Source organism: Chiloscyllium plagiosum, unplaced genomic scaffold (assembly GCF_037043375.1).
Source record: "Chiloscyllium plagiosum isolate Xiang-an unplaced genomic scaffold, Cpla_swu_hap1 HiC_scaffold_28, whole genome shotgun sequence".
NCBI classification, from domain to species: Eukaryota; Metazoa; Chordata; class Chondrichthyes; order Orectolobiformes; family Hemiscylliidae; genus Chiloscyllium; species Chiloscyllium plagiosum.
Window position 1 is genome coordinate 2474229 of NW_028270166.1, and position 23241 is coordinate 2497469.

The 23241-nt window shown below is 50.5% G+C and overlaps 1 protein-coding gene across 1 annotated transcript in view; it reads left to right on the plus strand.

Annotated features, from left to right (window-relative positions):
- cpamd8 (C3 and PZP like alpha-2-macroglobulin domain containing 8) overlaps nt 1-23241 on the plus strand; it is a 507250-nt gene that overhangs the window by 26582 nt on the left and 457427 nt on the right. The window contains 2 exon segments of the mRNA XM_087975878.1: nt 4689-4854; nt 9539-9591. Coding sequence (XP_087832004.1) covers nt 4689-4854; nt 9539-9591 — 219 coding nt within the window.

Sequence of the window (23241 nt, forward strand, 5' to 3'; positions counted from 1 at the left end):
GACAGGTACATACATATCAAGGACACGTCGTATCTGTTCCTTGAAAAAGTTCCACATTTCCACGACATCCTTCCCTGACAGCCTATGCTCCCAACTTATGCTCTTCAGATCCTGTCTTACAGCATCGTAATTACCCTTCCCCCAATTGTAAAACCTACCCTGTTGCACGCACCTATCTCTCTCCATAACCAAGGTGAAAGTCACAGAATTGTGGTCACCATCACCAAAATGTTCACCCACTAACAAGCCCATCACTTGTCCCGGTTCATTACCGAGTACCAAATCCAATATGGCCTCCCCTCTGGTCGGACAATCTACATACTGAGTTAGAAAAGCTTCCTGAACACACTGCGCAAACACCGCCCCATCCAATCTACTTGGTCTAAAGAGCTTCCAATCAATATTTGGGAAGTTGAAATCGCCCATGACTACTACCCTGTGGCTTCTGCACCTTTCCAAAATCTGTTTCCCAATCTGTTTCTCCACATCTCTGCTGCTATTGGGGGGCTTATAGTAAACACCCAACAAGGTGACTGCACCTTTCCTATTTCTGACTTCAGCCCATACTACCTCCAAAGGCAGATCCCCCTCGAACTGCCTGTCTGCAGCCGTTATACTATTTCTAATTAGCAACGCCACCCCCCCCCCTCCTTTTTTTACCACCCTCCCTAATCTTACTGAAACATCTGTAACCAGGAACCTCCAACAACCATTCCTGTCCCTCTTCTATCCACATTTCCATGATGGCCACAACATCGTAGTCCCAGGTACCGATCCACGCCTTAAGTTCACCCACCTTATTTCTGATACTCCTTGCGTTGAAGTATACGCACTTGAACCCATCTCTGTGTCCGTAAGTATTCCCCTGTCTGTGCTACCTTCTTCACAGCCTCCCTACATTCTTGGACATCCTGACAAACAGCTAGCCTACTTGCTGGACTACAAGTCCGGATCCCATCCCCCTGCCAAATTAGTTTAAACCCCCCCGAAGAGTGCTAGTAAACCTACCCTCCAGGATATTGGTGCCCTTCTGGTTCAGGTGCAACCCGTCCTGCTTGTAAAGGTCCCACCTTCCCCAGAATGCAGTCTAATTGTCCAAATACCTGAAGCCCTCCCTCCTACACCATCCTTGCAGCCACGTGTTCAATTGCACTCTCTCCCTATTCCTTGCCTCACTGTTACGTGGCACCGGCAACAACCCAGAGATGACGACTCTGTCTGTCCTAGCTTTTAGCTTCCAGCCTAACTCCCTAAGCTCTTGAATGACCTCACAACCCCTCTTCCTACCTATGTCGTTGGTGCCAACGTGCACCACAACTTCTGGCTGCACCCCCTCCCCCTTAAGGATTCTGAAGACACGGTCCGAGACGTCTCGGACCCTGGCACCCGGGAGGCAACAAACCATCCGAGAGTCTCGCCCATGTCCACAGAACCGCCTGTCTGTCCCTCTAACTAGAGAGTCTCCTATAACTAGCGCTCTCCTCCTCTCCCTTCTGAGTCTCAGAGCCAGACCTCGCACCACAGACCCTGTCACTGCAGCTTACCCCTACTACCCGAACAGTATCCAAAGCGGTATACTTATTGTTTAGGGGAATGACCACAGGGGATCCCTGCACTGCCTGTTTCCTCCCCTTCCCACCTCTAACTGTTACCCAGCTACCTCTGTTCTCTGGCGTAGCTATATCCCTGTAGCTTCTATCTATCACCCTCTCAGCCTCTTGAATAATCCTCAGTTCATCCAACTCCAGTTCCAGTTCCCACTCAAATATCAATCACTTACCTTCCCGACCAGCTCTGCGCTCCAACCTCACTTCCGCCCAGCTCGCACCGCTCTCTGCTGTGAGAAGACCGTTGGCGTCGAGGTAAGTTCTTTATATATCAGTCACTTACCTTCCCGATCTAGCCCTAATTGTCAGACTATGCCCCCAGTTCTGGAATCTCCAACCTGTGGGAATAGATTAACTTTATCTCCCTTGTCTTTTCCAGTTTATATCTTGAAGACTTTGGTAAGTTGTCTTCTCAAGAAAGCAGGCCTAATTTATGTAATGTCTCCTCATAACTGAGCCCCCTAAAGTCCAGGTATATTTCTCACAACATGCACTGCACTTCCTCCAAGGCCAATCTGTCCTTCCTAAGTGTGGTGCCCAGATTTGCTCAGTATTCCAAGTGGGATTTAACTAGGGTTTTGTATAACTGCAGCACAGCTTCTGCACCATCCTCCAGTTCTCTAGATGTAAAGGCCAGCATTCCATTCACTTTGCTGATTTCTTTCTGTACCAGTTCATGACATGTTAAAGGCACCTGAACACCCAGATCAGTTTGGATATGGATTGTATTTAACTTAATACTATTTAGAAAGTAACGTGATTTTTATCTTCTGGTCCTCACACTTGCTTACATTGAACTCCATCTGTCAAAGTTTTGCCCATTCACTTAGTCCACCAATATCCCTTTGTAATTTTACGATATCATCAATACTGTCTAGAATGCCATCCAACTTTGTGTCATCAGCAAATTTGGAAATAAATCTTCGTGCACCATTACCTAAGTCTACTTCAGCAAGTCATTTGATAAGGTTCTCCTTGATAGGAGAATTCATAAAGTCAGGAGGAATGGGATACAGGGATACTTGGCTATTTGGATTCAGAATTGGCTGGCTGACAGAAGGTAGAGAATGGTTGTAGATAGAAAGTATTCTGCCTAGAGGTCAGGGCTCTGTTCTTGGGCATCTGCTCTTTGCAGTTTTTATAAATGACTTGGATGAGGAGGTTGAGGGGTGGGTTAGTAAATTTACAGATGACACGAAGGTTGGAGGTGCCATTGATAGTATAGAGGGCTATTGCAGGCTGCAGCGCAACATAGACAGGATGCAGAGCTGGGCTGGGAGATGGCAGATGGAATTTAGTCTGGATAAATGCGAAGTGATGCATTTTGGAAGGTCGAACTCGAATGCTGAATATAGGATTAAAGACAGGATTCTTGGCAATGTGGAGGAACAGAGGGATCTGTGTGTGCAAGTACATAGATCCCTCAGAGTTGCCACCCAAGTGGATAGGGTTGTTAAGAAAGCATATGGTGTTTTGGCTTTCATTAATAGGGGGAAATCGAATTTAAGTTGCACGGTTTTGCTGCAGCTCTACAAGTCCCTGATGAGACCACATTTGGAATATTGTGTCCAGTTCTGGTCACCCTATTATAGGGGCGATACAAAGGCTTTGGAGAGGGTGCAAAGAAGGTTTACCAGGCTGCTGCCTGGACTGGAGGACTTGCCTTACAAAGAGAGGTTGACTAAGCTCGAACTTTTCTCTATGGAGAGGAGGAGGAGGGGGAAAGAGAGGTGACCTGATCGAGGAATACAAGGTAATGAGAAGCAATAGTCAGACTTTTCCCCAGGGCAGGATTGACTGGTACAAGGGGTCATAGTTTTAAGGTATAGAAGAGACATCAGAGGTAGGTTCTTTACACAGAAAGTTGTGAATGCATGGAATGCGTTGCTAGTAGTGGTGGTGGAATCAGAATCATTAGGGACATTTAAGTGTCTGCTGGATATGCACATAGACAGCAGTGAATTGAGGGGTGCATAGATTGTTATTTTATTTTAGATTAGGAATAATCCTCAGCACAACATGGGCTGAAGGGCCTGTTCTGTGCTGTACTTTTTTATGTTCTATTAATAAATAAAATGAAAAAATTGAGGGCCCAACATAGATCCTTGTGGGATATCACTGATGCCAACATGCTAGTTTGTGTACCTGCCATTATCCTGACTTGCTGTTACCTGCCACCTCTTACCTGTTAGGCAAAAAGCTGAAGCTTCTCCAATGAGAAATTCAGGATCCCTCAATTTGCTTCCCTTGTAGTCACACCCTCTTGTCTCAGGTCACTGGCTACATGTGAAAGTATTAATCTGGTGGAGATTCAATTTAGTAGTTACTTACCACCAATAAACACAGCTTTTCCAGTGATATCATTGTTTTTTGATTCCACCAGTCTTCTCCCTCACTGACTACTGTTTTCCCTTTGACCCCAATTACCTAAGACCTTATTTTGATGAGTATCCTGGTCTTTAATATCACTGTCACACCTGACACTAGTTACACTATATCATGCAATGAAGCCCCATTGAGCAAGCTCTCCCGCTATCACTCCTCATTCAAAGCTTCTCAAACCATTTGTCTCATTAACTCATTTCAGCTAAATTCCTGTTTTCAAGCTGCAATTAAACTACACCCAATCAAAAGAGAACTTCTAGTTAATATCTCAATTAAAGAACATACCAGACTTTAGATTATAATTAATTCTTGCATCAAATTAAATTGTTCCTTGAACCTTACCCTGCCACTGTAGCTTGCTGCTTTCACGTAGACAAACTCTTGGTGCAGCCAATACTTTCCCACCTGCCACAAGTTTTGCTCTTTGACATGAGTAAAATAAATGCAGACTATGCATGATACACAAGAACTCATACTTATAATTTGAAAATAGGACTAAATTATTTTCTTTCTCAACTATTGCATCTCTGCCTGTTGTTCTGTTGAAGACAGTGACATTGGCTGGATACTGTCCTGTATGTCAGGTTGGTTGGGGGTAGGTGGTCTCCCAAAGTATCCTGGAAATCTGGTAAAGTGCTGTAACCCTGTCTGTCCACAGTCATTGTCCCCCTCTAATTTCTTATCCTTTGTCCTCAGGTACCTCCAGGGGTCAGCGGACAGGCACACTTAAAGGTTTGGGGCAATCGATATCTCACTGATGATGGATACATCTTCCATAATTTCACAACCGTTACCATTGACTCCAAGGGATCTTCAGTATTTATCCAGACAGACAAACCAGTCTACAAACCCAAACAGAAAGGTACAGCTTGCCTCACCCCACCTGTACATTCTGCATTCTTTTTCCAGATTAACATGTCACCTGGTATTACTTACAGAGCTATGATACACATTACACAAACGTTATTCCATAGCAACCCGTTCACCTCTGTGAGAAAATCGGGTATAAGACTCTGTGTAGCTGATGCACGTTTAGAGGGTCAGTACTGAGGGAGTGCTGCACTGTCAGAGGTCAGTAATGAGGGAGTGCCACACTGATGGAAGGAGAGGGCCGAGGGAAGCACTGGACTGTTGGAGGGTCAGTGCCAATGGAGCGGTGCGCTGTCGAAGGGTCAGTGCCGAGGGAGCACCGCACTGTTGGTGGGTCAGTGCTGTGGGAGTGCCGGAGGGTCAATACTGAGGGAGCGCCGCACTGTCGGAGGGTCAGTGCTGAGGGAGCGCTGCACTGTCGGAGAGTCAGTGCTGAGGGAGCGCCGCACTGCCGGAGGGTCAGTGCTGAGGCAGTGGGCACTGCCGGAGGGTCAGTGCTGAGGAAGTGGGCACTGTCGGAGGGTCAGTGCTAAGGGAGTGCTGCACTGTCGGAGGGTCAGTGCTAAGGGAGCGCTGCACTGTCGGAGGGTCAGTGCTAAGGGAGCGCCGCACTGTCGGAGGGTCAGTGCTAAGGGAGCGCCGCACTGTCGGAGGATCAGTGCTGAGGGAGTGCCGCACTGTCGGAGGATCAGTGCTGAGGGAGTGCCGCACTGTCGGAGGGTCAGTGCTGAGGGAGTGCCGCACTGTCGGAGGGTCAGTGCTGAGGGAGTGCTGCACTGTCGGAGGGTCTATGCTGAGGGAGTGGGCACTGTCGGAGGGTCAGCGCTGAGGGAGTGCCGCACCGTCGGAGGGTCAGTGCTGAGGGAGCATCACACTGTTGGAGGGATGGTGCTGAGGGAGCGCCGCACTGTCGGAGGGTCAGTGCTGAGGGAGTGCCGCACTGTCGGAGGGTCAGTGCTGAGGGAATGCCGCACTGTCGGAGGGTCAGTGCTGAGGGAGTGGGCACTGTCGGAGGGTCAGTGCTGAGGGAATGCCGCACTGTCGGAGGGTCAGTGCTGAGGGAGTGCCGCACTGTCGGAGGGTCAGTGCTGAGGGAGCGTCACACTGTCGGAGGGTCAGTGCTGAGGGAGTACTGCACTGTCGGAGGGTCAGCACTGAGGGAGCGTCACACTGTCGGAGGGTCAGTGCTGAGGGAGCGCTGCACGATTGGAGTTTTGTCTTTTTAATGAGATCTTAAACTGAGCTTCTGAATGTTCAGACTCTGTCCTTGAAGCCCCAATTGAAGGTGCTGCCTAGCTATATTGGTCTTGCCCTCTCTTGCTTTGTCAATCACTTCTTTCCCTCTTTTCTCCTCTTTTTGTTCTTTCTGTCACTGTCTCTCCTTTCCCTTTTACTAATTTCATCACTTTTTCTTATATGCTCTTTCTTGTATCTTTATGTCCCATAGCCAGTTTCTTTATTTGTCTCTTTTTTTACCCTCCCTCTCTCTCTCTCCCTCTCTTTCTCTCTCAAGTAATTCTGCTTGTTAGGAAGGATTGAGGAGGTAGCAGAAACTAAGTGGTACAATATCGAGAGGGCAGTGAGAGTCAGAGAGCCTGGCAGTTGTATGTTCAGTGATGTCTGTAAGTAGCAAAGTGAGTTGGTTTTATAAAAATATGCAGGACTTCTGCTGTGAACAGGTGCAGAGAACAAATAGGAAGCTATGTTCCACCTTTCAAACACTCTGGTTACACCACAGCTGGAGCAATGTGTTTGGAAGGAAGTCAGACCATGGAGAACATTCAGGGAAAATTAATTCGAATGATATTTACAGGTCCTGGAGATTCGCGTATTCCCAAGAGCAGTGACAATTAAGAGTAGATTTACTTGTGATAGTGAGTTTTGAGAATGTCACCACAGGAAATGGCATCACCAACCCAAACATATAAATATAAAGCAGGAATTATCAACAGTGCTTCGTCCAGAGGCCCACTGAAGATGTTACCTAGTAGGGTGATGAAATGTCTGGAAATGAACCTTCCAGCTCAGCGAGCAAGCCTACATCCATTTACTTGTGGTGTTCAAAGATAGGATGGGTTTTGAGCAGGTACATAAGGAGAAATTATTTTCTAGGTCAGGAGGATCACTAACCAGAGGGACACAGGTTGAAGAGCACTGGTAAGAGAAAGCAGTCAGTCAGAGCAGTGTATAGAGACACAACATTTGTTTTCCCATTCCTCTGCTGACTCCAGTCTGCTTTGACAATGATGCAACAACTACAACTAGAATTTATTTTTAATTTATTAAAATATTCTAGAGTCTTTCACAGGACTGTTGTGAAATTTTGTTCAGTAGGCAAGGAACTAATAAGACAGGTTGAAGACACCCATTTTAAGGAGGGAATTTGGGAGCTTGGGCCCCAGGCAGTTCAAAGGAAAGCCACCAAAGTTGGAGCGATTACCAACATACAAATTAGGAGCAGGAGTAGGCCATTTGGCCCCTCGAGCCTGCTCCACCATTCAATAATATCATGGCTGACCTGATTGTGTTTTGAATTCCACATTCACATTCGTTCCTGAAAACCCTTGATTCCGGTGCTTAACAAAAGCCTGTCCAGTTCTGTCTTCAAAAATATTCAATCACCTCCATTTCTACCACTTTCGGTGGTAGAGAATTCCAAAGTCTCCTTATCTGTGTTCTAAAAATTTTCAAACAGTGCCCCCTAGTTCTGGAGTGACCCACAAGAGGAAATATCTTCTCCAAGTCCACCCTTTCAAGGTCATTCAGGATGTTAAACCCTTCAATCAGGTCAGCCCTCACTCTTCCAAACTTCAGTGGAAACAAACCCAGTATGTCCAAACTTTCCTCATAAGATAACCCACTCATTCCAGGTACCAATCCAGTAAAGCTCCTCTGACCTTCCCACAGTGCATTTATATCCTTCCTCAAATAAGGAGATCAAAACTTGTACACAATATTCAAGATGTGGTCTCACTCATTAATCAAAGCTTAATGTCTTCTTATGCTCAATTTCTCTCATCATAAAGGATAGCATCCCAGTAGCCGCCTTGATTCTTTGCTGTATCTTGCATACTAATCTTGTTGTGACTCATGAACTGGGACACTCCCATCCCTCTGCACTTGTGAATTTCGCAGTCGTTCTTCATTTAAGTGAAACTCTGCTTTTTTATTTTTCTGACCAACAATAAGGGACCATTTTAATACCGTGTCTTGATGTTCAGTGGTGTTACCATCACTCAGTCCCTCACTACAAACATTCTAGAACTACCATTGACCAGAAACTAAACTGGACTCACCACACAAAAACACTGTGGCTACAAGAGCAGGTCAGAGACTAGGGATACTGTGGCCAATAGCTCACCTCCTAACTCCCCAAAGCCTGCCCACCAGCTACACGCAAAAGTCTGGAGTGTGATGGAATACTCCCCACTCGCCTGGATAGGGGCAGCTCCAGTAACACTCAAGAAGCTTGATACCAGCCAGGGACAAAGCAGCCACTTGATTGGCACCACATTCCCAAACATCCACTCCCTCCACCACCCACGCTCAGTAGCAACAGTGTGTACCATCTACAAGTTGCATTGCAGAAATTCACCAAAGATCTTTAGGCAACTCCTCCCAAATCCATGACCACTTCCATCTAGAAGGACCACGGCAGCAGATACATGGGAACACCACCCCTTGCAAGTTCCCCTCCAAGCCACTCACCATCCTGACTTGGAAGTATATCACTGTTCCTTCACTGTCACTAGGTCAAAATCCTGGAATTCCCTCCCTAAGGGCACATGGACTGCAGTGGTTCAAGAAGGCAGCTCCCCCCAACCTCTTCAAGGGGCAATTAGAAACAGGCAATAAATGCTGGCCGCCCACATCTCATGCGTGAATAAATATTTTTCTTTTCTTCACATTATTCTCCTCCTACAAGATATTTGCTCAGTCACCCAATCTATGTATATCCACCTGCAACCTCCTTGTGTCCTCTTCACAACGTATGTTCCTGCTATCTTGGTGTTTTCTGTAAACTTAGACCTTCACATCCCTCATCTGAATCATTGATGTAATTGGAACAAGTCAGGCCTAAGACCAGACCTGTGGGGAATCTCCTCTCTCTTCACATCTGCCAACCAGAAAAAGATCTATTTATGCATCCTCTGATTTGCGCCAGCCAGGTAATTTTCTGTCACCCTGTATAGCATGAAGATTAAAGTCAGGGTGGTGCATGATGCTGTGGTTCTGTTCGCTGAGCTGGAAGTTTTTGTTGCAAACGTTTCGTCCCCTATCTAGGTGACATCCTCAGTGTTTGGGAGCCTCCTGTGAAGCGCTTCTGTGGTATTTCCTCCGGCATTTATAGTGGCCTGTCCCTGCCGCTTCCGGTTGTCAGTTTCAGCTGTCCGCTGTAGTGGCCGGTATATTGGGTCCAGATCGATGTGTTTGTTGATACCAGTCAGGGACAAAGCAGCCGCTTGATTGGCACCACATCCCACAAACTCCATCAACAAACACATCGACCTCATCTGGATAACTGAACAGTGTGCTGCATGACAAAACTCTCAATGTTGGGGTTGGTTTTTAATATAATCACACTTTAAAAAGAAATCTGTGAAAACAAAGATTAAACGTATAACAATAACTGTGATTTAGTTTGCTGACTCCTTTTCCTTCTCTTCCAATCACAGTGCTGATAAATGTGTTCACTGTCACCCCTGACCTTCGACCCACCAATCAAAAGGTAAGGTTTCTCTCTGCGTCTGACATGTTTCAATGTTGAAAAATAATTAAAAACAACAAGAGTGATTTATTAAACTAGTGACCAATTACGGGCAACAACTGAACGATTTTCAGAACCAGTTTTAGAAATGAGGAAAAATTTCTGTCTTCGCTCTTCAGTGATGTCTGGATTAGGGAGCTTTCCTACTTGTGATCCAATTCACTGCCCAGTGTGATGTAAATCACTCATTTCTGGGTCAGTATCTGCACCCTGTAGTTACAGATTTTGGTGGATTCCCTTCTTGCATTCCCTCCTCTGTCAGTAAGGGGTACAATGTCAGGAGGTTACAGCTGAGTGGGATGTGGACCGAATGAGTGGTGAATTAGATTTGTGTAAGTTCTAATAAGACTTTTTTCAGGTTTAAATATAGATTAAAATTCAGGCTTTGAGATACAACAAGTAACCTTCAAGTAAGTTGTTTATGAAAAGGAAATCATGCTTGACAAATCTACTGGAAATTTCCAAGGATGCAACTAGTAAAGATGCTAAGGGGAGCCAGTGGAAGTGGTTTACTTGGACTTTCAGAAAGTTTTCAGCAGGGTCTCCCATGGGAGATTTGTGTGTAAAATTAAAGTGTTTGGGATTGGGGGTAGTGTATTCACATGGATAGAGAATTGGTTGGCAGACGGAAAACACCAAATAGGAATAATGGAGTCATTTTCTGAGTGACAGCCAGTGATCAGTGGGACACTGCAAAGATATGTCATTGATTCCAGCTATTCACAATCTATATTACTGATTTGGATGAAGGAAATAGATGTGGTATCTTTGGGTTTGCAGAGGACGTAAAGCTGGATGGGAAGGTAAGCTATGAGGTGGATACAGAGAGACTAGTTTGATTTGGATAAGTTGAGTGAGTGGGTAAATGTCTGGTGGATAAATGTGAGGTTATCCACTTTGTTAGCAGATCAACAGGAAGGCAGAACAGTGATACCTGAACACTCATACCTCACCACACACTAGATCACTGGTGAGGTGTGAGTGTCACTGGCGATCTAGTGTGTGTGTGGTGAGGTGTGAGTGTCGCTGGTGATCTAGTGGGTGTGTGTGGGGAGGTGTGAGTGTCACTGGTGATCCAGTGTGTGTGGGCAGGTGTGAGTGTCACTGGTGATCTAGTGGGTGTGTGGGGAGGTGTGAGTGTCACTGGTGATCTAGTGGGTGTGGGGAGGTGTGAGTGCCACTGGTGATCTAGTGGGTGTGTGTTTGTGTCACTGTTGATCTAGTGTCTTGGGGGAGGTGAGAGTGTCACTGGTGATCTAGTGGGTGTGTGGTGAGGTGAGAGTGTCACAGGTGATCTAGTGGGTGTGGGGAGGTGAGAGTGTCATTGATGATCCTGTGTGTATGGGGAGGTGTGAGCGTCATTGGTGATCTAGTGGGTGTGTGGGGATGTGTGAGTATCACTGTGACCTAGTGGGTGTGGTGAGGTGTGAGTGTCACTGGTGATCTAGTGGGTGTGGGGGGCTGAGAGTGTCATTGGTGATCATGTTTGTACGGGATGTGCGAGTATCACTGATGATCTAGTGGGTGTGGTGAGGTGTGAGTGTCACTGGTGATCTAGTGTGTGTGTGGTGAGGTGTGAGTGTCACTGGTGATCTAGTGGGTGTGTGGGGATCGTGAGTGTCACTGGTGATCTAGTGTGTGGGAAGATGTGAGTGTCATTGGTGATCTAGTGTGTGTTTGGGGGTGTGTGTCACGTGATCTAGTGGGTGTATGGGGAGGTGTGAGTGTCACTGGTGATCTCGTGTGTGGAGAGGTGTGAGTGTCATTGGTGATCTAGTGGGTGTGTGGGGAGGCGTGAGTGTCACTGGTGATCTAGTGGGTGGGGTGTGGTGTGAGTGTCACTGGTGATCTAGTGGGTGTGTGGGGAGGTGTGAGTGTCACTAGTGATTTAGTGGGTGTGTGGTGAGGTGTGAGTGTCACTGGTGATTTAGTGGGTGTGTGGTGAGGTGTGTGTGTCACTAGTGATCTAGTGGGTGTGTGGGGAGGTGTGTGTGTGTCACTGTTGATCTTGCGTATGGGGGGGTGAGAGTGGCACTGGTGATCTAATGGGTGTGGGGAGCTGAGAGTGTCATTGGTGATCATGTGTGTATGAGGTGGTGTGAGCGTCATTGGTGATCTAGTGGGTGTGTGGGGATGTGTGAGTATTACTGGTGATTTAGTGGGTGTGGTGAGGTGTGAGTGTCACTGGTGATCTAGTGGGTGTGTGGGAGGTGTGAGTGTCATTGGTGATGTAGTGTGTGTGTGGTGAGGTGTGAGTGGCACTGGTGATCCCGTGGGTGTGTGGGCAGGCGTGAGTGTCACTGGTGATTTAGTGTGTGTGGGGTGGTGAGAGTGTCACTGGTGATCTAGTGGGTATATGGGGAGGTGTGTTAGTGTCGCTGGTGATCTAGTGGGTGTGTGGGGAGGTGTGAGTGTCACTGTTGATTTAGTGTGTGTGTCGTGAGGTGTGAGTGTCACTGGTGATTTAGTGGGTGTGTGGTGAGGTGTGAGTGTCACTAGTGATCTCGTGGGTGTGTGTGGAGGTGTGAGTGTCACTGGTGATCCAGTGTCTGGGGGGAGGTGAGAGTGTCACTGGTGATCTCGTGGGTGTATGGGGAGGTGTGAGTGTCACAGGTGATCTAGTGGGAGTGGTGAGGTGTGTGTGTCACTGGTGATCTAGTGTGTGTGTGGTGAGGTGTGATTGTCACTGGTGATCTGGTGGGTATGGGGAGGTGTGAGTGTCACTGGTGATCTTCTGTGTGTGGGGAGGTGAGAGTGTCGTTGGTGATCTAGTGGGTGTGTGGGGAGGTGTGAGTGTCACGGGGATCTAGTGGGTGTGGGGAGGTGTGAGTGTCACTGGTGATCTAGTGGGTGTGTGGTGTGGTGTGTCACTAGTGATCTAGTGGGTGTGTGGGGAGGCGCGAGTGTCACTGGTGATCTAGTGGGTGTGGGGAGGTGAGAGTGTCACTGGTGATCTAGTGGGTGTGGGGAGGTGAGAGTGTCATTGGTGATCATGTGTGTATGGGGATGTGTGAATATCACTGGTGATCTAGTGTGTGTGGTGAGGTGTGAGTGTCACTGGTGATCTAGTGTGTGTGTGGGAGGTGTGAGTGTCATTGGTGATCTAGTGTGTGTGGTGAGGTGTGAGTGTCGCTGGTGATCTCCTGTGTGTGTGGGGAGGTGTGAGTGTCACTGGTGATCTAGTGTGTGTGTGGTGAGGTGTGATTGTCACTGGTGATCTAGTGTCTGGGGAGAGGTGTGAGTGTCACCGGTGATCTAGTGGGTGTGTGGTGAGGAGTGAGTGTCCTCACCACACACCCACTGGTGATCTAGTGGGGAGGTGTGAGTGTCACTGGTGATCTAGTGGGTGTGTGGAGAGGTGTGAGTGTCACTGGTGACCTAGTGGGTGTGTGGTGAGGTGTGAGTGTCACTAGTGATCTAGTGGGTGTGTGGGGAGGTGTGTGTGTCACTGGTGATCTAGTGTGTGGAGAGGTGTGAGTGTCACTGGTGATCTAGTGGGTGTGGGGAGGTATGAGTGTCACTGGTGAACTAGTGGGTGTGTGGTGAGGTGTGAGTGTCACTAATGATCTAGTGGGTGTGTGGGGAGGTGTGAGTGTCACTGGTGATCTAGTGGGTGTCTGGAGAGGTGTGTGTGTCACTGGTGATCTAGTGTCTGGGGAGAGGTGTGAGTGTCACTGGTGATCTAGTGGGTGTGTGGTGAGGTGTGAGTGTCACTGGTGATCTCATGGGTGTGTGGGGAGGTGTGAGTGTCACTGGTGATCTAGTGGGTGTGTGGGATGTGAGAGTGTCATTGGTGATCTAGTGGACATGTGGGGATATGTGAGTGTCACTGGTGATCTGGTGGGTGTGTGGGGAGGTGTGAGTGTCACTGGTGATCTAGTGGGTGTGGGGAGGTGTGTGTCACTGGTGATCTGGTGGGTGTGTGAGGAGGTGTGTGTGTCACTGGTGATCTAGTGTCTGGGGGGGTGAGAGCTTCACTGGTGATCTAGTGGGTGTATGGGGAGGGTGTGACTGTCACTGGTGAACTAGTGGGTGTGTGGGAGGTGTGAGTGTCACTGGTGAACTAGTGGGTGTGTGGGAGGTGTGAGTGTCACTGGTGATCTAGTGTGTGTGTGGTGAGGTGTGAGTGTCACTGGTGATCTGGTGGGTGTGTGGGGAGGTGTGATTGTCACTGGTGATCTAGTGGGTGTGTGGTGAGGTGTGAGTGTCACTAATCATCTGGTGGGTGTGTGGGGATGTGTGTGTGTCACTGGTGATCTAGTGTCTGGGGGGAGGTGTGATGGTCACTGGTGATCCAGTGGGTGTGTGAGGAGGTGTGCGTGTCACTGGTGACCTAGTGTCTGGGGGGATGAGAGTGTCACTGGTGATCTTGTGAGTGTATGGGGAGGGTGTGAGTGTCATTGGTGATCATGTGTATGGGGATGTGTGAATATCACTGGTGATCTAGTGGGTGTGGTGAGGTGAGGGTGTCACTGGTGATCTAGTGGGTGTGTGGGAGGTGTGAGTAGAATTGGTGATCTAGTGTGTGTGTGATGAGGTGTGAGTGTCACTGGTGATCTAGTGGTTGTGCGGGGAAGTGTGTGTGTCACTGGTGATCTAGTGTCTGGGGGGAGGTGAGAGTGTGACTGGTGATCTAGTGGGTGTATGGGGAGGGTGTGAGTGTCACTGGTGATCTAGTGGGTGTTTGGGAGGTGAGAGTGGCATTGGTGATCATGTGTGTCTGGGGATGTGTGAATATCACTGGTGATCTAGTGGGTGTGGTGAGGTGTGAGTGTCACTGGTGATCTCGTGGGTGTGTGGTGAGGAGTGACTGTCACTGGTGATCTGGTGGGTACGGGGAGGTGTGAGTGTCACTGATGATCTAGTGGGTGTGGGGAGGTGTGAGTGTGGCTGGTGATCTAGTGGGTGTGTGGTGAGGTGTGAGTGTCCCTAGTGATCTAGTGAGTGTGTGGGGAGGTGTGAGTGTCACTGGTGATCTAGTGGGTGTGGGGAGGTGTGAGTGTCGCTGGTGATCTAGTGGGTGTGTGGTGAGGTGTGAGTGTCCCTAGTGATCTAGTGGGTGTGTGGGGAGGTGTGAGTGTCACCGGTGATCTGGTGGGTGTGTGGAGAGGTGTGAGTGTCACTGTTGATCTAGTGGATGTGTGGGAAGGTGTGAGTGTCACTGGTGATCTAGTGGGGGGATGTGAGTGTTACTGGTGATCTAGTGGGTCTGTGGGGAGGTGTGAGTGTCACTGGTGATCTAGTGGGTGTGTGGGGAGGTGTGAGTGTCACTGGTGATCTAGTGGGTGTGGGGAGGTGTGAGTGCCACTGGTGATCTAGTGGGTGTGTGGTGAGGTGTGAGTGTCCCTAGTGATCTAGTGGGTGTGTGGGGAGGTGTGAGTGTCACTGGTGATCTAGTGGGTGTGGGGAGGTGTGAGTGTCGCTGGTGATCTAGTGGGTGTGTGGTGAGGTGTGAGTGTCGCTGGTGATCTCGGTGTGTGGTGAGGTGTGTGTGTCACTGGTGATCTAGTGGGTGTGTGGGGATGTGTGTGTGTCACTGGTGATCTAGTGTCTGGGGGGAGGTGTGAGTGTCACTGGTGATCTAGTGGGTGTGTGAGGAGGTGTGCGTGTCACTGGTGATCTAGTGTCTGGGGGGATGAGAGTGTCACTGGTGATCTTGTGAGTGTATGGGGAGGGTGTGAGTGTCATTGGTGATCATGTGTATGGGGATGTGTGAATATCACTGGTGATCTAGTGGGTGTGGTGAGGTGAGGGTGTCACTGGTGATCTAGTGGGTGTGTGGGAGGTGTGAGTAGAATTGGTGATCTAGTGTGTGTGTGGTGAGGTGTGAGTGTCACTGGTGATCTAGTGGTTGTGTGGGGAAGTGTGTGTGTCACTGGTGATCCAATGTCTGGGGGGAGGTGAGAGTGTGACTGGTGATCTAGTGGGTGTATGGGGAGGGTGTGAGTGTCACTGGTGATCTAGTGGGTGTTTGGGAGGTGAGAGTGGCATTGGTGATCATGTGTGTCTGGGGATGTGTGAATATCACTGGTGATCTAGTGGGTGTGGTGAGGTGTGAGTGTCACTGGTGATCTCGTGGGTGTGTGGTGAGGAGTGACTGTCACTGGTGATCTGGTGGGTACGGGGAGGTGTGAGTGTCACTGATGATCTAGTGGGTGTGGGGAGGGGTGAGTGTGGCTGGTGATCTAGTGGGTGTGTGGTGAGGTGTGAGTGTCCCTAGTGATCTAGTGAGTGTGTGGGGAGGTGTGAGTGTCACTGGTGATCTAGTGGGTGTGGGGAGGTGTGAGTGTCGCTGGTGATCTAGTGGGTGTGTGGTGAGGTGTGAGTGTCCCTAGTGGGTGTGTGGGGAGGTGTGAGTGTCACCGGTGATCTGGTGGGTGTGTGGAGAGGTGTGAGTGTCACTGGTGATCTAGTGGATGTGTGGGAAGGTGTGAGTGTCACTGGTGATCTAGTGGGGGGATGTGAGTGTTACTGGTGATCTAGTGGGTCTGTGGGGAGGTGTGAGTGTCCCTAGTGATCTAGTGGGTGTGTGGGGAGGTGTGAGTGTCACTGGTGATCTAGTGGGTGTGGGGAGGTGTGAGTGTCGCTGGTGATCTAGTGGGTGTGTGGTGAGGTGTGAGTGTCCCTAGTGATCTAGTGGGTGTGTGGGGAGGTGTGAGTGTCACTGGTGATCTAGTGGGTGTGGGGAGGTGTGAGTGTCGCTGGTGCTCTAGTGGGTGTGTGGTGAGGTGTGAGTGTCGCTGGTGATCTCGTGGGTGTGTGGTGAGGTGTGTGTGTCACTGGTGATCTAGTGGGGAGATGTGAGTGTCACTGGTGATCTAGTGGGTGTGTGGGGAGGTGTGAGTGTCACTGGTGATCTAGTGGGTGTGTGGGGAGGTGTGAGTGTCACTGGTGATCTAGTGGGTGTGGGGAGATGTGAGTGTCACTAGTGATCTAGCGGGTGTGTGAGGAGGTGTGTGTATCACTGGTGCTCTAATGTTTTGGGGGGGTGAAAGTGTCACTGGTGATCAAGTGGGTGTATGGGGAGGGTGTGAGTGTCACTGGTGATCTAGTGGGTGTGGGGAGGTGTGAGTATCATTGGTGATCAGGTGTGTATGGGGAGGTGTGAGTGTCATTGGTGATCTAGTTGGTGTGTGGGGATGTGTGAGTATCACTGGTGATCCAGTGGGTGTGTGGTGAGGTGTGAGTGTCACTGGTGATCTAGTGGGTGTGTGGGGAGGTGTGAGTGTCACTGGTGATCTAGTGGGTGTGGGGAGATGTGAGTGTCACTAGTGATCTAGTGGGTGTGTGGGGAGGTGTGAGTGTCACTGGTGATCTAGTGGGTGTGTGGTGAGGTGTGAGTGTCACTAGTGATCTAGCGGGTGTGTGAGGAGGTGTGTGTGTCACTGGTGATCTAATGTTTTGGGGGGGGTGAAAGTGTCACTGGTGATCAAGTGGGTGTATGGGGAGGGTGTGAGTGTCACTGGTGATCTAGTGGGTGTGGGGAGGTGTGAGTGTCGCTGGTGATCTAGTGGGTGTGTGGTGAGGTGTGAGTGTCCCTAGTGAGCTAGTGGGTGTGTGGGGAGGTGTGAGTGTCACTGGTGATCTAGTGGGTGTGGGGAGGTGTGAGTGTCGCTGGTGCTCTAGTGGGTGTGTGGTGAGGTGTGAGTGTCACTGGTGATCTAGTGGGTGTGGGGAGGTGTGAGTGTCGCTGGTGATCTAGTGGGTGTGTGGTGAGGTGTGAGTGTCCCTAGTGAGCTAGTGGGTGTGTGGGGAGGTGTGAGTGTCACTGGTGATCTAGTGGGTGTGGGGAGGTGTGAGTGTCGCTGGTGCTCTAGTGGGTGTGTGGTGAGGTGTGAGTGTCGCTGGTGATCTCGTGGGTGTGTGGTGAGGTGTGAGTGTCACTGGTGATCTAGTGGGTGTGGGGAGATGTGAGTGTCACTAGTGATCTAGTGGGTGTGTGGGGAGGTGTGAGTGTCACTGGTGATCTAGTGGGGAGATGTGAGTGTCACTGGTGATCTAGTGGGTGTGTGGGGAGGTGTGAGTGTCACTGGTGATCTAGTGGGTGTGGGGAGATGTGAGTGTCACTAGTGATCTAGCGGGTGTGTGAGGAGGTGTGTGTATCACTGGTGCTCTAATGTTTTGGGGGGGTGAAAGTGTCACTGGTGATCAAGTGGGTGTATGGGGAGGGTGTGAGTGTCACTGGTGATCTAGTGGGTGTGGGGAGGTGTGAGTATCATTGGTGATCAGGTGTGTATGGGGAGGTGTGAGTGTCATTGGTGATCTAGTTGGTGTGTGGGGATGTGTGAGTATCACTGGTGATCCAGTGGGTGTGTGGTGAGGTGTGAGTGTCACTGGTGATCTAGTGGGTGTGTGGGGAGGTGTGAGTGTCACTGGTGATCTAGTGGGTGTGGGGAGATGTGAGTGTCACTAGTGATCTAGTGGGTGTGTGGGGAGGTGTGAGTGTCACTGGTGATCTAGTGGGTGTGTGGTGAGGTGTGAGTGTCACTAGTGATCTAGCGGGTGTGTGAGGAGGTGTGTGTGTCACTGGTGATCTAATGTTTTGGGGGGGTGAAAGTGTCACTGGTGATCAAGTGGGTGTATGGGGAGGGTGTGAGTGTCACTGGTGATCTAGTGGGTGTGGGGAGGTGTGAGTATCATTGGTGATCAGGTGTGTATGGGGAGGTGTGAGTGTCATTGGTGATCTAGTTGGTGTGTGGGGATGTGTGAGTATCACTGGTGATCTAGTGTGTGGGGTGGTGTGTGTGTCACTGGTGATCTAGTGCGTGTGTGGGGAAGTGTGTGTGTCACTGGTGATCTAGTGTGTGTGTGGGGCGGTGTGTGTGTCACTGGTGATCTCGTGTCTGGGGGGAGGTGAGAGTGTCACTGGTGATCTAGTGGGTGTCAGGGGAGGTGTGAGTGTCACTGGTGATCTAGTGGGGGGGTGTGGGTGTTACTGGTGATCTAGTGCGTCTGTGGGGAGATGTGAGTGTCACTGGTGATCTAGTGGGTGTGTGTTGCGGTGTGAGTGTCACTAATGATCTAGTGCGTGTGGGGAGGTGTGAGTGTCACTGGTGATCTAGTGGGTGTGTGGTGAGGTGTGAGTGTCACTGGTGATCTAGTGGGTGTGTGGGAGGTGTGAGTGTCACTGGTAATCTAGTGGGTGTGTGGGGAGGTGTGAGGGTCACCGGTGATCTAGTGGGTGCATGGAGAGGTATGTTAGTGTCGCTGGTGATCTAGTGGGTGTGTGGGGAAGTGTGAGGGTCACTAGTGATCTAGTGGGTGTATGGGGAGGTGTGAGTGTCACTGATGATCTAGTGTGTGTGCGGAGGTGAGAGTGTCACTGATGATCTAGTGTATGTGGGGAGGTGTGGGTGTCGCTGGTGACCTAGTGGGTGTGTGGGGAAGTGTGAGGGTCACTGGTGATCTAGTGGGTGTGTGGTGAGGTGTGAGTGGCACTGGTGATCTAGTGGGTGTGGGGAGGTGTGTGTGTCACTGGTGATCTAGTGTCTGGGGGGAGGTGAGAGTGTCACTGGTGATCTCGTGGGTCTGTGGTGAGGAGTGACTGTCACTGGTGATCTAGTGTCTGGGGGGAGGTGAGAGTGTCACTGGTGATCTAGTGTGTGTGTGGGGAGGTGAGAGTGTCACTGCTAATCTAGTGGGTGTATGGTGAGGTGTGTTAGTGTCGCTGTTGATCTAGTGGGTGTGTGCGGAGGTGTGAGTGTCACTGGTGATCTAGTGTGTGTTTGGTTAGGTGTGAGTGGCACTGGTGATCTCGTGGGTGTGTTCGAGGTGTGAGTGTCACTGGTGATCTAGTGGGTGTATGTGGAGGTGTGAGGGTCACTGGTGATCTAGTGTGTGTGTGGGGAGGTGAGAGTGTCACTAGTGATCTAGTGGGTGTATGGGGAGGTGTGAGTGTCACTGATGATCTAGTGTGTGTGCGGAGGTGAGAGTGTCACTGATGATCTAGTGTATGTGGGGAGGTGTGGGTGTCGCTGGTGATCTAGTGGGTGTGTTGGGAAGTGTGAGGGTCACTGGTGATCTAGTGTGTGTGTGGGGAGGTGTGAGTGTCACTGGTGATCTAGTGGGTGTGGGGAGGTGTGTGTGTCACTGGTGATCTAGTGTCTGGGGGGAGGTGAGAGTGTCACTGGTGATCTTGTGGGTGTGTGGGGAGGTGAGAGTGTCACTAGTGATCTAGTGGGGAGGTGTGGGTGTCGCTGGTGATCTAGTGGGTGTGTGGGGAAGTATGAGGGTCACTGGTGATCTAGTGGGTGTATGTGGAGGTGTGAGGGTCACTGGTGATCTAGTGTGTGTGTGGGGAGGTGTGAGTGTCACTGGTGATCTAGTGGGTGTGTGGGGAGGTGTGAGTATCACTGGCGATCTAGTGTGTGTGGGGAGGTGAGAGTGTCATTGGTGATCTAGTGTGTGTGTGGTGAGGTGTGCGTGTCTGTGGTGTTCTGGTGGGTATGGGGAGGTGTGAGTGTCACTGGTGATCTATTGTGTGTGTGGTGTGGTGTGAGTGTCACTGGTGATCTCGTGGGTGTGTGGGGAGGTGTGAGTGTCACTAGTGATCTAGTGGGTGTGTGGGGAGGTGAGAGTGTCACTGGTGATCTAGTGGGTGTCAGGGGAGGTGTGAGTGTCACTGGTGATCTAGTGTGTGTGGTGAGGTGTGAGTGTCACTGGTGATCTAGTGGGTCTGTGGGAGGTGTTAGTGTCACTGGTGATCTAGTGTGTGTGTGGTGAGGTGTGAGTGTCACTGGTGAACTCGTGGGTGTGTGGGGAGGTGTGAGTGTCACTGAAAATCTAGTGGGTTTGGGGAGGTGAGAGTGTCACTAGTGATCTCGTGGGTGTATGGGGAGGTGTGTTAGTGTCACTGGTGATCTTGTGGGTGTGTGGGGAGGTGAGAGTGTCACTGATGATTTAGTGTGTGTGGGGAGGTGTGGGTGTCACTGGTGATCTCGTGGGTGTGTGGGGAGGTGAGAGTGTCACTGATGATTTAGTGTGTGTGGGGAGGTGTGGGTGTCACTGGTGATCTCGTGGGTGTGTGGGGAGGTGAGAGTGTCACTGATGATTTAGTGTGTGTGGGGAGGTGTGTTAGTGTCACTGGTGATCTCGTGGGTGTGGGGAGGTGTGAGTGTCACTGGTGATCTCGTGGGTGTATGGAGAGGTGTGTTAGTGTCACTTGTGATCTGGTGGGTGTATGGGGGGAGGTGTGTTAGTGTCACTGGTGATCTGGGGTGTGTGTGGTGAGGTGTGAGTGGCACTGGTGATCAGGTGGGTGTGTGGGGAGGTGTGGGTGTCACTGGTGATCTTGTGGGTGTGTGGGGAGGTGAGATTGTCACTGATGATCTAGTGTGTGTGGTGAGGTGTGAGTGGCACTGGTGATCTCGTAGGTGTGTGGGGAGGTGTGAGTGTCGCTGGTGATCTAGTGGGTCTTTGTGGAGGTGTGAGTGTCACTGGTGATCTCGTGTGTGTGTGGTGAGGTGTGAGCGGCACTGGTGATCTCTTGGGTGTGTGGGGAGGTGTGAGTGTCGCTGATGACCTAGTGGGTGTGTGTGGAGGTGTGAGGGTCACTGGTGATCCAGTGGGTCTGTGGTGAGGTGTGAGGGTCACTGGTGATCTAGTGGGTGTGTGGTGAGGTGTGAGTGTCGCTAGTGATCTAGTGGGTGTGTGTGGAGGTGTGAGGGTCACTGGTGATCCAGTGGGTCTGTGGTGAGGTGTGAGTGTCGCTTGTGATCTAGTGGGTGTGTGTGGAGGTGTGAGGGTCACTGGTGATCCAGTGGGTCTGTGGTGAGGTGTGAGGGTCACTGGTGATCTAGTGGGTGTGTGGTGAGGTGTGAGTGTCGCTTGTGATCTAGTGGATGTGTGTGGAGGTGTGAGGGTCACTGGTGATCTAGTGGGTGTGTGCTGAGGTGAGAGTGTCACTGGTGATCTTGTGGGTGTGTGGGGAGGTGTGAGTGTCATTGGTGATCTAGTGTCTATGGGGAGGTGTGGGTGTCACTGGTGATCTAGTGGGTGTGTGGGGAGGTGTGAGGGTCACTGGTGATCTAGTGGGTGTATGGTGAGGTGTGTGAGTGTCACTGGTGATCTAGTGTGTGTGTGGGGAGGTGTGAGTGTCACTGGTGATCTAGTGGGTGAGTGGGGAGGTGTGTGTGTCACTGGTGATCTAGTGTCTGTGGGGTGTTGAGAGTGTCACTGGTGATCTTGTGTGTGTGTGGGGAGGTGAGAGTGCCACTGGTAATCTGGTTGGTGTACGGTGAGGTGTGAGTGTCACTGGTGATCTAGTGGGTGTGTGGTGAGGTGAGAGTGTCACTGGTGATCACGCGTGTGTGGGGAGGTGTGAGTGTCACTGGTGATCTAGTGGGTGTGTGGTGCGGAGTGAGTGTCACTGGTGATCTGGTGTGTGTGTCGTGAGGTGTGAGTGGGACTGGTGATCTCGTGGGTGTGTGGTGAGGTGTGAGTGTCACTGGTGATCTAGTGTCTGGGGGGGTGAGAGTGTCACTGGTGATCTAGTGGGAGTATGGGGAGGGTGTGAGTGTCACTGGTGATCTAGTGTGTGTGGGAGGTGAGAGTGTCATTGGTGATCATGTGTGTACGGGGATGTGTGAATATCACTGGTGATCTAGTGGGTGTGTGGGAGGCGTTAGTGTCACTGGTGATCTAGTGGGTGTGTGGGGAGGGTGTGAGTGTCACTGGTGATCCAGTGGGTGTGGGGAGGTGAGAGTGGCATTGGTGATCATGTGTGTATGGGGATGTGTGAATATCACGTGATCTAGTGGGTGTATGGGGAGGGTGTGAGTGTCACTGGTGATCTAGTGGGTGTGTGGTGAGGTGTGAGTGTCACTGGTGATCTAGTGGGTGTGTGGTGAGGTGTGAGTGTCACTGGTGATCTAGTGGGTGTGTGGGAGGTGTGAGTGTCACTGGTGATCTAGTGGGTGTGTGGGGAGGTGTGAGTGTCACTGGTGATCTGGTGGGTACGGGGAGGTGTGAGTGTCACTGATGATCTAGTGGGTGTGTGGGGAGGTGTGAGGGTCACTGGTGATCGAGTGTGTGTGGGGAGGTGTGAGTGTCACTGGTGATCTAGTGGGTGTGGGGAGTGTGAGCGTCACTGGTGATCTAGTGAGTGTGGGGAGGTGTGAGTGTCACTGGTGATCTCGTGGGTGCATGGAGAGGTATGTTAGTGTCGCTGGTGATCTCGTGGGTGTGTGGGGAGGTGAGAGTGTCAATATTGATCTAGTGGGTGTGTGGTGAGGTGTGTGTGTCACTGGTGATCTAGTGTCTGTGGGGTGTTGAGAGTGTCACTGGTGATCTTGTGTGTGTGTGGGGAGGTGAGAGTGCCACTGGTAATCTGGTTGGTGTACGGTGAGGTGTGAGTGTCACTGGTGATCTAGTGGGTGTGTGGTGAGGTGAGAGTGTCACTGGTGATCACGCGTGTGTGGGGAGGTGTGAGTGTCACTGGTGATCTAGTGGGTGTGTGGTGCGGAGTGAGTGTCACTGGTGATCTGGTGTGTGTGTCGTGAGGTGTGAGTGGCACTGGTGATCTCGTGGGTGTGTGGTGAGGTGTGAGTGTCACTGGTGATCTAGTGTCTGGGGGGGTGAGAGTGTCACTGGTGATCTAGTGGGAGTATGGGG